The 14874-nt window shown below is 42.4% G+C and overlaps 1 protein-coding gene across 1 annotated transcript in view; it reads right to left on the bottom strand.

The window, feature by feature from the left end:
- PPA2 (inorganic pyrophosphatase 2) overlaps window positions 1-9793 on the bottom strand; it is a 38693-nt gene extending 28900 nt beyond the window's left edge. Inside the window, exons 1-3 of the mRNA XM_063335367.1 lie at window positions 9470-9793; window positions 7554-7618; window positions 5808-5852 (exon numbers count right to left, since the gene is read on the bottom strand). Of these exons, the coding sequence (XP_063191437.1) occupies window positions 5808-5852; window positions 7554-7618; window positions 9470-9611 (252 nt within the window). The 5' untranslated portion in view covers window positions 9612-9793. The remainder of the gene's footprint in view (window positions 1-5807; window positions 5853-7553; window positions 7619-9469) is intronic.
- Between the last annotated feature and the right edge of the window lie 5081 nt (window positions 9794-14874).

Raw genomic sequence — 14874 nt, 5'->3', positions numbered from 1 at the left:
ACCATTTAACTGCCTTAGTCTGACAGCAGTCAACTGATCTGCCTATGAGATCGCTGCTTGCTGCAGTCCAGATTTAATCCAACTCTGCAAGTGCCTAATGTAGAAGGGACTCCACTTCATGACAGCAGACCAGATGGAGTAGTTCCTACAGGCTAGCCTCATGCCAACTCTGCTGGCTGACGGTTTCTTCAGAAGGACAGTCTCCTGGAGAAAAGAGGAGGAAATAGTTTCCTAGATTCAGAAAAAGGGACAGAACCCATCTGCTAGGGGAAGTGACTTGACAGAGCCCAGAGGGACTTTCAACCCAGGGTATTACATAGCTTGTTTGACTTTGGATTAATGTGAACACAAGACAGACATTTGTATGTATGTCCTATTATATCCTGAAGAGGTGATGTGGGGGGAAAAAAAAAAACAAAACATCGAGAAGTCAAAAGTGCACTTCCTAATTCCTAAAACTGAATATGAAAATCAGCAGAAAGTGACATCAGAGGGAACAAACAGTATGTCTAAATGATATCCTTTATTTCCCAAGAACTACACACTACGTACATTACATGGGAACTCACGCAGGACGTAAATAAGTGTTTGCTTTATTGGGGTGTTTTCTTTAACACTGCTTGGCAACTTACTGCATTCCATTAGAGTTGAACATCATTTTTAATGCATCATGATCCTATTTTTGCTGAAACAAGCACAAATGTCTCTTTCACACAGAGAACAGGAACAGGTTTTGGCTTTTTGGAATAAGAAAACCAGAGAAAGATAAAAAGATAAACAAATATATTTCACCATATTCATACAGCAAGTGTTGAGAAAAGTGAGGAAAATACAGACTGTTTTACCCAGGTAAACTGTGAGTCAGCCTTCTCTCCACTAAGACTGATGGCCAAAAATAACTACTAGCTCTAGCTGTACAGATTCTCATAGAAGATAACTCATTTTGATCCGAGTCTATTATCCTGAATATCACAGGAATAAAAAAAAAATTAAGCACACTTCTGACACTATTTTTACAACCTGCCCTTCTGGACTCCCACACACTCTTCTTAGAAACAATTCTTCCTTACCTAACTTTCCCTTTCTTGTTCAACCATTTCCTTTCCCAGTCTTCCCAAGTTCCTTAGCTGGCACATTTGAAGGGAGGGTTTTGAATAGGTATGATTTTGCCCAAGGTTTGCAACACCTAATGCTCAACTCTGAAGGCTCACCTAATTTGAAGCAGAAGTGAAGTGACCTATGCAGAGTGAGGAAAGGGACAAAAGAAGAGAGACAAGAGAGGAACAGAAACTGAGTATAATTTCATTAAATGACAAACATTACTGCTTTTTAAGGCCCAATTGCCATTCACCATCACCGTTCCATGACAGGGAGAAGAGATAGTCTACAGCTTGCAATTACATTAGTCATTTTTATAGCAGAGTGCTTAAAAAATTTGAAAGCATTAGAGGCAGCATTTGGGGGCTGCTGACCCTTCCTCACTGAGAAGCTCTGAGCTCACAAGACAGCGAGAAGAAAAAGCAGCTACCATTTCCATTTCCTTTCTGTCTGCTCATTTGCAATCTTGCACCATCAACTGAACATGGCAGCATGCACCTGAGGACTAATGAGAACGAAAAAGATGAGCTGCAGTCCAGCAGCAGTGTGAAAAAAAGGAAGATGTCTGAAAGAAAAAGAGGAAAAAAAAACTGAAAAAAGGAGAAGGAAAATAAGGACTGTCATGAAATACACCCAGAAAATAAATGGAGAGGGGCTTGCTTATAAAACAAGTATCCATGTTACAAGCATTCCCAATGTAACACTTTCTACAAGGTATTTGCCAATGAAAACAACAAACCAGATGCCAGCAACATCTGGAGACCAAATATACTGTATCTAAATGAGAAGTCAATGGAACTTTTCCAATATAAATTAACATGCCACATAGCAAAAAAGGAATGCAGTGCCCTGCATAAATACAAAGTGCCTGCAGCCTCTTCATAGTGTATGTACTTCCCTCATGTTATAGGGAAAAGGGAATCATGAACTATGCAGTTTTTTTTACTCACAGGTATCCCAAAAGTGGTGTCAGGCATATTTTCTGATAAACTAGTTACTGGACACATTCATCTGCAAAACTACTCAGTGTATAACCACGACATGAATGAAAATGAAACACTAACTTTCTCAAGTTTAAGGAACCATTTACTTGAAGTTAAGCTTGATCAAATCACTGACGCAACTTTCTCAGTAAACCAACTCTACTCCTGTAGATTTTAACTGGATCACTGAGTGAAGATCACTTCTAGTCTCAGTATTTGTTAATTGATGAGAACAAAAAGAAGGCCTGCAGCTACTGGACATACACATAGAAAAAGGCTGGTCAAGTTCAGGCATGAGGATGAAAGCTTCACTGACAATATAAGATTTGGAACACGCAAATCCCTTAACACACATAATGGACATACTACAGCCCAGGTTACATATACCAAAAAAAATGTCTAGCATGACCAAAAAAGGTTACAGAGGCTGTAGTTACGACAGAATACAAAGTCAGTACAAAGTTTGCACCTGTACCACATGGGAAATGACAACAGCTTGTCCTTTCTCATGAAACATACCGACTTTACCATAAGACAACTCTGACACTAGTTTTGAACACTGTTCCAAGCATGAGGCCCTCTATCAGATCACTTATTCAGACTGCATGACCATTCTGATGGCCCCTTATATCTCACCTGACTAATGAATTTATCCGAAGTTTTGGGCTGATAGAAGCAATTCAACTGGAGTCCACAAGGGCATTCCAGCACTGTGCAACCCACAGGATGCAACAAAACAAGAGCTGTCTTGTTTCTTTCTTTGCATTTTTTTTTCAAATGCTCCTGAGGGTGTCTGCAAGTTAGAGGACTATAATCTCTAAATACTTGAACAGATTCCTTACCAAGGACAACATTTTAAATAAAACTTTGTATTCCAGAACACCTGGGTTCTCTGAATGAGATGACATGTGAATACTTTGGGAAAGACAAACAATGACAAGTAGATTACAAACCCTTCCACTACAGCAGGGAAGCAACAAGTCACATTTGTCTTGAAAAGAAAATGATGACTTCTTCAAACCTTCTTCCTGCTAGAGATGGAAGACCGTATTCAACAACCAGGCTCTGACAGTTTTGACTGTAACACAGTGGGAACATCCACTCTTCCAGGCAGAGCTGTGAAACTTTTGATACCTTTCACAGAGATTTACTTGGGCAGGAGCGGATTCAGAGTGCTTGCAATGCTTAAGACAAAGCAGAGGTTCAGATTGCAAGCTGTTAATAATTTTGAGACTGGAGCTGAATTTGATTTCTTTCAGCTTAGATTCTCCTTCAAAATAACTTCTCTCTACTCTTCAAATAGCCAAAAAACATCTCTGAAAGCAAAATGATCAGCTGTCAACAGTGGCTGCAAAGCTAAATTTAATTGAGATTTGGGAAGGTATATAATGTTGCAAGAAATGGCTGCACCAGAGAAGAGTTCATACGGAAACACCACACGATTTCCCTTAGAACTACAAGCTGAGACTGCAAAACAGCTAACAGACTTGTACGATGTGCATTCCCCTACCCCATGAATGTTGAAAGCTGAAACTCCTCTATTTTGAGACCTTGTTTTCTGGTTCCAGGAATGCCAAGAACAGTCTAAAGTAGATTAGACAGACTGAAGAGGGAACTGCTCTTGCTCATGTAGAAATTATCTTCATTTTCCATAGCTAAACTGCCACCTGATGAACACTAGTTCAGCATAATTAAACACACAGCCTTAAGAGGGCTTGCCCTTGTTGAGGGCACCCTAAACCCACAAGTTTTAAAGATGCCATTGTGTTTGCAGGGCAAGAGGAACTATCAGCTTTGAATTCTAGCCAAATTCAGTGCAAGGATCAACTGAACACCAGGTATCAGTAGCAGCCTTGCATCCCTACACAAGAGTAAGGAGTACAGTGCTTCAAAGGTCTTCAGAAATCAGTACATGGCATTAAATTTCTCATCTTCCCTTTATCGCCTGATTAAGCTATACTTTCACTGCATACAAGCACACAGGGATGCATTTCTCACCAGGCCAAGGTGAGGAGAGCTGCTGAAGAGCCCAGCGTAAGAAGAAACTGCTTTCTTGAACACAGAGATCCCTCTTTTTCCTCTCTTCTCCCCAACTCCCAAAGATGGTGATGAAAAAGGGTTTTCTGAATGATTTGCATTCTCACATTTCACCATCTAAATAAAGACCAAGCATGTTTGGGAAACGTACAGCCTGCACGTTTTTTTTGCTTACTTGCATCAAAAGCCCACAAAGACTGGAATGTACATTTGCCTTTGCTCATTTTCTGTAGTTCTACTAAACCACAGTCCAGAGCTCTCTCATAGCAGGAGTTACATGAAGCAGCCCTGGAGTCTACACTGGCCCAGGAAGCAAGAGCTGCTCAGCTCCAATGGCATTTTTTTTCTCCTGCTCCAGAGGCTGATCCAGAGATCAGAAAAAGGGTACCAGAAACGTGGGTTTCAACAAGCTATCATGCTTCCCACAACACAGACAAAAGCAGTTTTGAACAGTTTTAGACACTGCATAAAAGAGGCTTTGCATCTCTGCAACCAGCAGCTATTGTCACAGTATTCATAAGCAGGTAAGAGACAGAATACTTGACTTCCAGGAAGAACGGTAATTAAGAATTCATGTTGCAAGACAACAATTTTTGAGAAAGGTTACTGGCACATACTCTTTCTCCTCAACAATTCACCTTCCAGGCATGATTCTACATCTACTAAATAGTACTTAAATGGGCATCAAGCAACAGGAAATCTAAAAAGCGTTACCTAGGCATTGTAGCTTGAATGAATCAAAGGGCAAAGGGAGAGGAAATACATGGTGCAGGATTGTGTAGGGACTGTTGTATAGTAGAACAACCAGTGCTCCACACACTAGTTGCAAAACCATGAGAACCCAGACAGTTACAACAGTTCTTTCACATCGGCTGGGTAGTTACAGTTTTGCAACATGACTGGCCAAACAGGTACGAGAAGATAAAGATTGGGACACACACACACACATCTCCCACGACAACACGTCATGGACTTAAAGCATAGTTTGTTCCGTTTTTTTCTTTCACTTGCTTCTACTAAGTTTTCGTTACTCCTATGTCAGGGAAAGCACTGCAAAAAAATGCTACATTTTGGAAAAGGCACTTGCATAAACAAATCTTGTTTCACAGAAAAAAGTCTGAGCAGACCTTCCATGTTTTCGGGGCTTCTGTTAAGCTTAACTTCAGTGCTGGTTAATGCCAAACCATTAGCAGATGTAATTTTTCTATCTTTGGACTTCCCAGATGGGTACAGAAAACAACATATCCTCAATTCTAAAAAGCAGATACTAAGTCTAATTTCTGCCCTAACGCACTTAGGATTTCTGAAGTTTTGTATATACACCGAAGATTACCTACAGTCAGAGAGCATAATGAATATTTCATTAATGGAGGTTTTATTGCAAATGTTTCTGAACGCAATAGCAAAAAAGATAACATATCTACGCTGCAACAGTCATAACGAACCTTTCAAAGAGTGGTATAAAAGTGTTTGCCTTTGAGAACATCTTGATGAATAAAAGAATGCTGACATTTCTGGCCCATTCAAAGAGGAGAATATTAAATCCCTTTAAGCCTTCCCCTAAAAGACTTGCATTTAAAGATATGTCAACTATATTCAGCGAGAGCAAGTTAACTGCAGAATAGCGAAACAATGTTGGAAAGGAAATAGAAGGAACAGTTAAAAAAAAAAAAAGCACCTTAGCAGTACCTCAGTTCCAGTAGTCTTTGGCCTCTTTGCAGGAATCTCTTTGTCCTATAGGGAAAGAGTGAAGTTAAAAAAGTGTATAAAGAACATTAGCACACAATACTGTATTCACATAAATACAGACTACAGTAGTTTTCAATGCAATTGAAACATTGCTTTGTGAATATAAAGGCCTGAACTGTAACTTTTAAAAGTAACTACTCAGTTCTGTTTCATTGTGAAATTATAACCTTCCAGATGTTAACAGAAGATAAAAATGTACAAGGACACATCCACTTTCTCCCAGCTACTAAAAGATTTAAGCAGCAATTTTAGGCCTGTCCTCAACTGATTAAAAACACAGTCATCATTCTGTTCAGTTTAAAAAGATAAAAAACAAAATAAACAAAAAAACCCAGTATGGAAAACAAGGCTGGAGTTATCCATCATATAACGAAGTCCACAAAGCTTAGACCAGGAATTTAACATACAACTCCTTACATGCTCCTCTCTCAAAGAAGGTAAAATTAACAGAGACTTTCACAATGACTCCCTTTCTTGCTCCCCCCTCAAGCCCCTATATCCTGTGGGACGCTCTTTCCTTGCTCACACAGCAAAATGAAAGCCTCTCCATATTGATCAGACATTGCTGTGCTATAACTTAAATCTACAAAAAATCACAGACTATAATCCACCCCTCCAAAACCTAAACTCTAATTGCAGGGACAGCAAGACCCCCAGGGAATGTGTGATGAAAATGCCCACTGCTTTTCCAGCAATAGCACCCACTGAACAGAGCATCTCAGCAATGACTCCCTGAAGGAGACTTACCTCTTCCATTGACTAGCACGCTTAGGCTCTGCTGATCAAAAAGGTTTCATGCATATTTCTAATCTCTCATTTTAAACAATTAAAGAGATTGGTTCGTTAGTTCAGAAGTCTCAATCCGAACACGTTACAACGGCTGACCTTTCTCACCATTCGTATCATCCATAGAGACCCAGCAACAAATCAAGAAAACGGCCAAAACCCTCCCAACCTGTTTGTGTAACAAGCATACCATAACAAGCAAATGTTAAGTCTAAACCAAAGACTGGCAGTTCCCACCAGTGACACATAAAAGAGGCGTTTCATTATTGCTATAATGAAACTCCAGGGAGTGTGGCTAACAAGACGTGAAAGTGCTCAGCTGCACCTCACGCCTTGTAATTCTCCAAAGGTGCGATTACCACTTTTCTCTTGGGCATTATTGTTGGCTTCCAATTATAATGCTCCTTTTGGGAATTAAAGAAATATACCATATGTAAGCGTGTGCTGTACATCTCCTACTGCAAGGAAATGTACACTTTTAATTGCAGATGTAGAAAAATGCCAATTTAAAGAGAGTAATAGTAGAAAATTAATTCAAGTCCACATAAACACAAACCTTAAACACAGAGGAGAATTAACACAAGGTACAGAGAGGGTTCCCCCCCGCCTTCAGTTACCCGGAGGCTCAAAGAGACACCTAGGCTTGTCTACACAGTAATCATTATGTTTCACTGCAAGTTCCTGAGCTCTAACAGAGAAAATTTGGTGGAGTTATTCTGCCTGTACTACATAAGGAATCAGCCTGGGTTAAAGCAGTCCTTTCTGGTGCTATACATTTGTCTGTTAATTGCTAAAAATATTGTTGGTATTTTTGTTTTAAAACTGCATGTTTACATAAAGAGTACCAACAAAACTGTTAGCATTTTGAAATTAATTGTGTTTCAAAGCATAAAGACATACCTCTTTAGATCCAGCAAACAGTGGAATGTCATGAAATGGGGAAATATATTTACCATCTGCATTCTCTGAAAAACAAAACAAAAAAGTAGCATTACAAATCTAAAGACATACCATAAGATGTTGGTATTGCTAACTATTATGTGTTACATGTATTATGTATGATGTGCCGCAACTATGCATCAGTTAAACTTTTTATGAAGTTTAATTTGAAGGACTAAAAAATAACCTACATGCAGGACAAGGAATTTGTTTGTTTGACAAGGATTCATTAGAAACAAAACTATTGCTTCAGTATTCAATACTAGACTTCTCTTCTGACGACCTGGGAATACAAGCTATGTAAAGATGAGAAGATCCTTTCATTCTCTTTTATTTTCCTTCTCCCCAGCAATACACAACCATTAATGGAGAAAAAAAATACCAAGGGAACCTCACTTCCACAAATGATCAGTGACTTAATTTGGGTTTCTAGCAATGCTGCCCTTGTGACTTCACTGTACTTCCAATAAATTGAGTTTCATGACCACAAAGGGAAAATCCCCCAACATAGTAGGCCAAAGTTTGACTAAAAGAATAAATGACGGATGGGATAATTGCTGTGGCCCTAGACACAAAACACCAGGCCTTGAAACCTGCATAAATTGACAATAAATTAATAGGGACCCAATCTGCACCTCAGCCTTGCTCCCACTGTAGAAAGGGACAAAATGCACTGGAGTGGATACTTAAGCTTTTCAAGCTACTCTAAACTACTAAAAAAAAAAAAAATTAAAAAAAAAAAATTTAACATGCTAAAAAGCCTAAGTGTTCTACCAAAACAGAAACATCAACAACAATATAAGGTGCCAACACAAATCCCAAAGAATTTCTCCTCTGCTAGCACTTCTATTCACAGTAAAGGGAAAAACAGGCAAGAGACTTCATTTAGCTTTGGTCTGTACTTTGACCACCTCAGCAAAGAGGAGTAAATGGTAGTTCTTTCTGCAACTTCTGGAAGCCTCCCAGATGCTCCTCCCAAATAAAACAAAGGTTAGTGGTAGGCTGCTTATTCCCCCTGACTAAAGTGACTTTCTCTAGATGAGCTCCTGCGCTGGCAGTCCCCTGGGGACAGAGCACAAGGGAGCCTTGGCAGTGTACTGACAACAGGGTACATGACGCCTCCGCTTCTCTCACACCAACAGACGTCAGTATTAACTGCTTGTAAAGTCAACGGACCAAAACTGTAGAAAACCACTGGTACAGAAGTGGCATACAAACAGATGACACTGTTACTAAAATGTGTAATACTCAGACTGCACACCCCCAGCTCTTACTGGGTTTTGGGAAGCCTCCTGGAGCACCACACATGCCCTCACGGTGCCACTGGTTGCTGCAGGCCCCTTGGGGCTGGAGACTAATGTTTTGGATGCCAGCTTCCCCTCACCGTGACGATTCTGGAGAGAGGGCTGGCCCGGCGACAGGGGACAGGCCATGCTCCCGCTAGGATGTCAGACCCAAGAGGTGAGGCGAGGCAAGGCTCCCATGGCCAAGGCTGTCCTTGGGGTCCCAGAGCGTCCAGGCTACCACAACACTGCACCCCCCCAGTGCTGCACACACACACCCGCCCCCAGCCCAAACACCTGTTCACCCTCCAAGGGCCTTCGCCGGGCTGGGGAAGGGCACGGCTGTGCCGCGCACACCAGCCCTCGGGGAAGAGCAGGCCCACCATCCCCTCCACAAGCTTTCTGCCAGAAAATCCCCTCACTCTCCACAAAAAAATGCCGTCTTGGAGTGGCGGTGAGGCTCAGGGGCGACACCTCAGCCAGCCCGAAGGGCCACGGCGGGAGCGGGGAGCCGCCGCCGCCGCCCCTCCCCACCGTGCACCCCGCCAGGCAGGGGGAGGAAGGTTTTTATGGAGCCCGGGGTCTGCTACTTACTAAAGTAGAGGCGGTAATCGGGAGAGTTGGGCCGCCCCCGCTGCTCCGTGCCGTAGCGGGCCATGGCGCCGAGGCAGCGCCGCAGCGACCACCCCCGCCCCCCCGCCGCTAGCAGCCGCACCAGCCCCGCCGGCGCGCGCATGATGGCGGCAGCCGCCGCCGCCTTCCCTCCCCCTTCCTGCGGCCGCCGGGCCTGCGCCGCGCCGGCCCCCTGCCCCGCCTAGCGAAGCGGTCGCACGGCGGCGGCGGTGCTGCTGGCCGCCGGGGGCTGCTCCCTTGTCCCTCTCCTGTCTCACTGGCGAGGGGGGAGAGTGGCCGCCTCGCTCCCGACCGCAGCCGACAACTGAGGGAGGACGCGGCCGTTAGGCCCTAGAGGCCCAAAATGGCGGCGTCGGCCCGCGGGTGCGCTGAGGAGGTTTTTCTTCAGGGGGTCGCTGCTGCCGGGCCCAGGCGCTGGCCTGTTTTCCCTGTGGGCCGCGGGAGGTGGCTGAGGTCAGGGTCAGCACCTCGGAGGAAGATGGAGGCTGTAGGGTGCCCACACAGGCCCAGTCTCAGTAGAGGGCTCCAGCGAGTTGAAAATAATCAAAAAAGCCCACCCCACTTGAGGTGGCAGGTGTCCCCCAGCAGGAGCCAGGCAAGCCTGGGCAGGTGGTACCAGAGCTGTACCCACGCCGAGGTGCCTTCAGGCCACCAGCGCTGCCAAAAATGGGGAAGCAAAATTAGGGGTGATGGTGTTGCCCCTAAATGAGGGTTCTTCACCCAGTGTGCAAAGAGCCAATCAACATACTGAGTGGAGATACCTGTTTTTATTTCAATTCTGCAGAATCAGGTGCTGGACATTTAACAAAAGCCAGCACACCTCATGTTTCAAACCGCCCAATACTTATAACAATAAAATACAGCTGATTGCCTAGTAATGATTCATTATTCACTCTTAACTACACACATGCATCTAAGCTCATGTTTAAAACAACTGTGGAGGTTACCTGATTAGCATGCATTTTATTCACAAAGGGGCATGTCTTTTAGCATTATAATTACCCAAGGTTAGTTTGGGATACACTCTCAGCTCAAATTTGGTCCAGAAGTTATATTTTTGCTATCTTACATCTAAGTCAGCAACTGCAAAAGAACACATAAGACCGTTGATTGGTTTCACATCCTATTCAAGGTTAGGCGCGTTCCTTGATGCCCAACCAAAACTTCATGATAAACTTTTAACTTTGTTCTTCAGACATCAATGGTAGCAGGGTTGGAGGCCAGTGTCGGTGTGAAGACCGTACCCTGCTGCTCCCCAGGCAGGGAAGCGTTCATTTCTTTTTGGCACGCACAGTTTTGTCACCCAAGCCAGCCTGTGTCTGTGCCGCTTATAGGCCGGCTGTCTGCATGGATTCCCAAGGGTAGATGCGTTTTCATATTGAACCCTGCTGATGTTTAAATTAGAATCTCATCTGTATTCAGGTTGAGCTGTTTTTAAAACTTATTAGCCCTACATATGATCTGATTTCTTTGAATTCTCTTTTCATTGATCCTTGAGGAGGATTTCAAATGATTTTCATCTGCTGGCAACGGGTGGTAGTTTGTGGAGTAGTGCTTCTTATTCACGTGTCTTTCAAAAATTCCTGAAAAGCAGATACTGCTATTTGCATTTTATTGGTGGAGAAACTGAGGCAGAACAACTTTTTTTGCTGTTGTCACTCTTAAATCCCAAGCCAGACATCTTGTGTATTCACCTCTAAAAGTGGTCAATATTAGCTTTGAGTTTTAACTCTGATTTGAACTACCCTGAAAGATTTATGTAGGGTAACTCCATCTTACCTTTATTATTTTATACAGTGTTTTAAATGTTATTGGTAATTCTTTATTTGCAGCAGAAAGGCTAAGTCAATCTCTTCCACCAGATTTAAACAGCATATAACTTCTTCTTCCCTTTATTTGTCCCTCTACTGTTTGGTAGATCGGGCTTCAAAAGTGTCTGGATTGTCTGTTTGGTGTGTGTAGTAAGGACCCAGCATTATTTTACAACAGAGAGGGATATTTTCGTGCTGGCCTCAGTCACTGTTCCTCCGGGTACTCCTCTGAAATGCGTTAGTTGCTGCTCTGGGTCTTGGAGGGAGCTGTATTCTAGCGTGTGGATTTTCCATGACAATGAAGGCCTGGCTCGGGTGGTGGTGGGGGGAAGCTATGGTCTCCTCTGATTTGTGCCACTGCTTCCTCTATTTGTTATAACAGACTTACCTCCAGGAGAACAGAGAGGCTATTTTTGCAGACCCATTACCTACCTCAGCAGAAGCTGCAAAATAGTAGTTGGCGTTTCACCAGAGGAGTTGATGTCTTTCTTCACTGAGTTCACCAAACACAAGGTTTTCAGGGGTGACCTCCTCAGCTGGACACGTGGGGGATGAAATTCTTCATGTACAGTCTTTGTTTGAAGTTCTTTATTTTTTTTTAAGTTTGTTAAGGGGGCAAACCATCTGTTTTTCATGTGCAATAATAATAAAAAAAAGTAAAGAAATGTTTTCTTTTACAAAAAAAATCTGTTCTGCACTTTGAGTTGGCCTGCTGCTGAAACAGGCAAGGTTAAAAACAAACATGTGCCACAGGCCTAACCTTCCATCTCTGCTCTGTTCTGAGGAATCTGGATTTCATTTATGGAAGGTCAGAGCCTTTGAAAATCACTTACTGAGCACACACAGAGTGTTTTTACACTTGCAAAGTTGGCAGTTGGGTGTAAGGTTGTTCTAGAACGAGTCCAATATAGATCTATTTCCCTGTACAAGCTGGGAAGTTAAATACGCTGCTGTGTCCAGGAGTCCCTGTAAGATGCAGAAAGTCTAAGTGTGGGGTTCTCCATTGCCTTGTGTTGTGAACGTGGTCTTATCTAAAGCTTTGTCATCTGGGAAATCAGCTGTGAAATGCTTGGAATTTATGAAATATAGACAAGTTTCTGTGCAGGCACTTTTTAGATGCATAAATAGATGCCATCGTGTTACCTAGCAAGGGTAGATGATGCAGCAGAAAAACACACAGAAACCCTGTTAATGCTGCCAGAGCTGAGAACATGATGTTTTGGTACTCTAAGGTATCCAAAATTCTCCTAGTACTGCAGAAATAGTAATAATAATAAAGCTCTAAATAGATTTGACTGTATTTCTCAGTATTATGCATTATATTACACAGCATATGGCAGAAGTAAGCATGGTACTCCTCAAGTCAGATTTGGGTAAAACCAGCTTCCTGGTTAGAATAAATTTACTCAACAGTCTTGAATCTTTAAAGCAAATGAATGCTTTGATTCCAGTATCTACATTAAGCAAATTCTTCAAAATTACCAAGGTTTTTACTACCAAGGTATTATTTCACCTCTTTATTCCCAAGCATTTTACATCCAGCTGCTTCAAATATCATTCCAAGTGGCCCAGCAAAAGCATGTATCGGACCGATCCCATTTATTGACCTTGAAACAGCTCCCTCTGAAAGACAATAAAAATATTGCTATTTATTTCAATGGAATTAGAACCAGGTCCTTAAGACTTAAGTAGGACTTACATGGTACTTGGGTTTTATGCTTGCCCTCTGCACAGGGGTGAATCTCATTCCAGCAGAATGCCACTGGAGTATAGCAAAAACTCAGCAGCAATATAATCACCTGAGCCTGAAGGACATCTTTACTTTAAAAATTTGTACTCTGAAGTGTACATTTACATTTAATTTATACATATTTATATATACACACCCATGCATATATATATATAAAATGAACATTTTGCCCATGAAAATGCTGTGCAAATTGCAGAAAACATTAACGATATTATAATTTTTCAAAAAACGCAACAGTTTTCCTTCCTCCTGAATGAAAATCATTTTCATCTTTTCAGCTAATAAGGCTTTGAAGAATTTCATTAGTACCACTATGTGCTATTTCAGTGCGTTTGCTCTTGACTGGTGATTACATCATTATCGTTAAATTTGTCTGTAATATACTTCTATCTCCATGGCTTATAAGACCATTAATCTGAAGGAATCAATTCCTGTCAGCCTTCTTTTTTGCTGCTACCTGCGTGCAAAAGGCCAGCAGTCCCGGACGGCCGTCCTCCCCATCCAGCCACCTCAGTGGAACAGGTCACTGCCAGCACGCGCTTGCCCGTGCTCACTCGTTCAGCCGTCACCGTCTCACCAACCTGCTGATGGATCAGCTCCTGTCGCTGCTCCCCAGTTCAGATCGCACCAGGCAGGGCTTAGCTGAGGTGCTTTAGGGATGTGGGCTGCTTTTCAGATGAAGCAAGTTAAGGAGCACCAACCGCTCTGTCTGCAGGTCTTTGCACCGCAGTCTGCAGCAGGAGGAGGATGGTGGTCAGGATGATGGCTGGAGTCAGTAGCCTCTCATCATTGGCACAGCCACATGTAGGGGGAGGATGTCTATGCGCAGCCCACTCACACACGTATTTGCATTTTACTTTTATGCACTGACAAATGCCTGGTGGCAGCAGAGGACGACATCATCCTACTAAATGGGACATCCTACTAAAAGTAACAAATTGTCTATTTCAGTAGGTAGAATCAGGTTTATCAGGTTATGTTACTTCATTTTCCATCTTAAAGTGAATATAGACAGAGGCTCCTATCCCAAAGAAACTAAGTACCTTGGCTCAGATTGTGAACCCTTTTTTGTAGTGCCGAACTCACTTCAGGAACCCTATTGCTTTAAAAAGACTGATCCTCTGTATTTATGCAAAATTTGGTTTTAGTCATAATATTCACTACTCTGTGTAGGAAAATGTCAAGTTTACACCCTGTTTTTTTCTGAATAAATTGTTTCTCTGAGCTGTTAGCTTTGTTTTTAACCATGCTTTTTGTTCGGCTCCCCATGATATATGTTAGGATTCGCTTGCCAGATTAACTTCTCTGGACCTCTGCCTAGAAAGCAATTTGCCTATCAAGAGGCCAGGACACTGTGGCTGAGTCAAGCTTTGTAGGGTATGCCCATTTCTTCCCTCCTGGATGTCTGTCCTGAGTTCTTTTTAAGCCCTGTGAACCAAGGATTTTCGGCCTAATTCCCACCAAAACCTGTTTAGTATGAACTAAACCTTAATTTTTTGTTAACACTCTTATCTTTATTACTCCAAAGCAACTTCCTGAACATCACAAAACAGAAATCACCAAATAGTCTTCATTCTTGTTCATTTTTTCATTCGTTCTTTCACATAGACAAAAAGAGAAAGAGAAAAAAGGTTCCAGTTCAGCTATAAAAATACTGGTTGGAAACACCAAGTTTTAGTGCAAAGTTGCAAATCTATAATCATTCAAAACAGGGACCTAGAAGGAAAATCTCACCTATTGCTCATGACAGTCTTTTTAAAGGCTCCATTCCCCTCTTGATTTGTGAATTGCCAGATGTAGGTTCT

This window comes from Chroicocephalus ridibundus, chromosome 5, assembly GCF_963924245.1.
Source record: "Chroicocephalus ridibundus chromosome 5, bChrRid1.1, whole genome shotgun sequence".
Taxonomy (NCBI): domain Eukaryota; kingdom Metazoa; phylum Chordata; class Aves; order Charadriiformes; family Laridae; genus Chroicocephalus; species Chroicocephalus ridibundus.
This window is presented reverse-complemented; position numbering and strand designations above follow the sequence as displayed.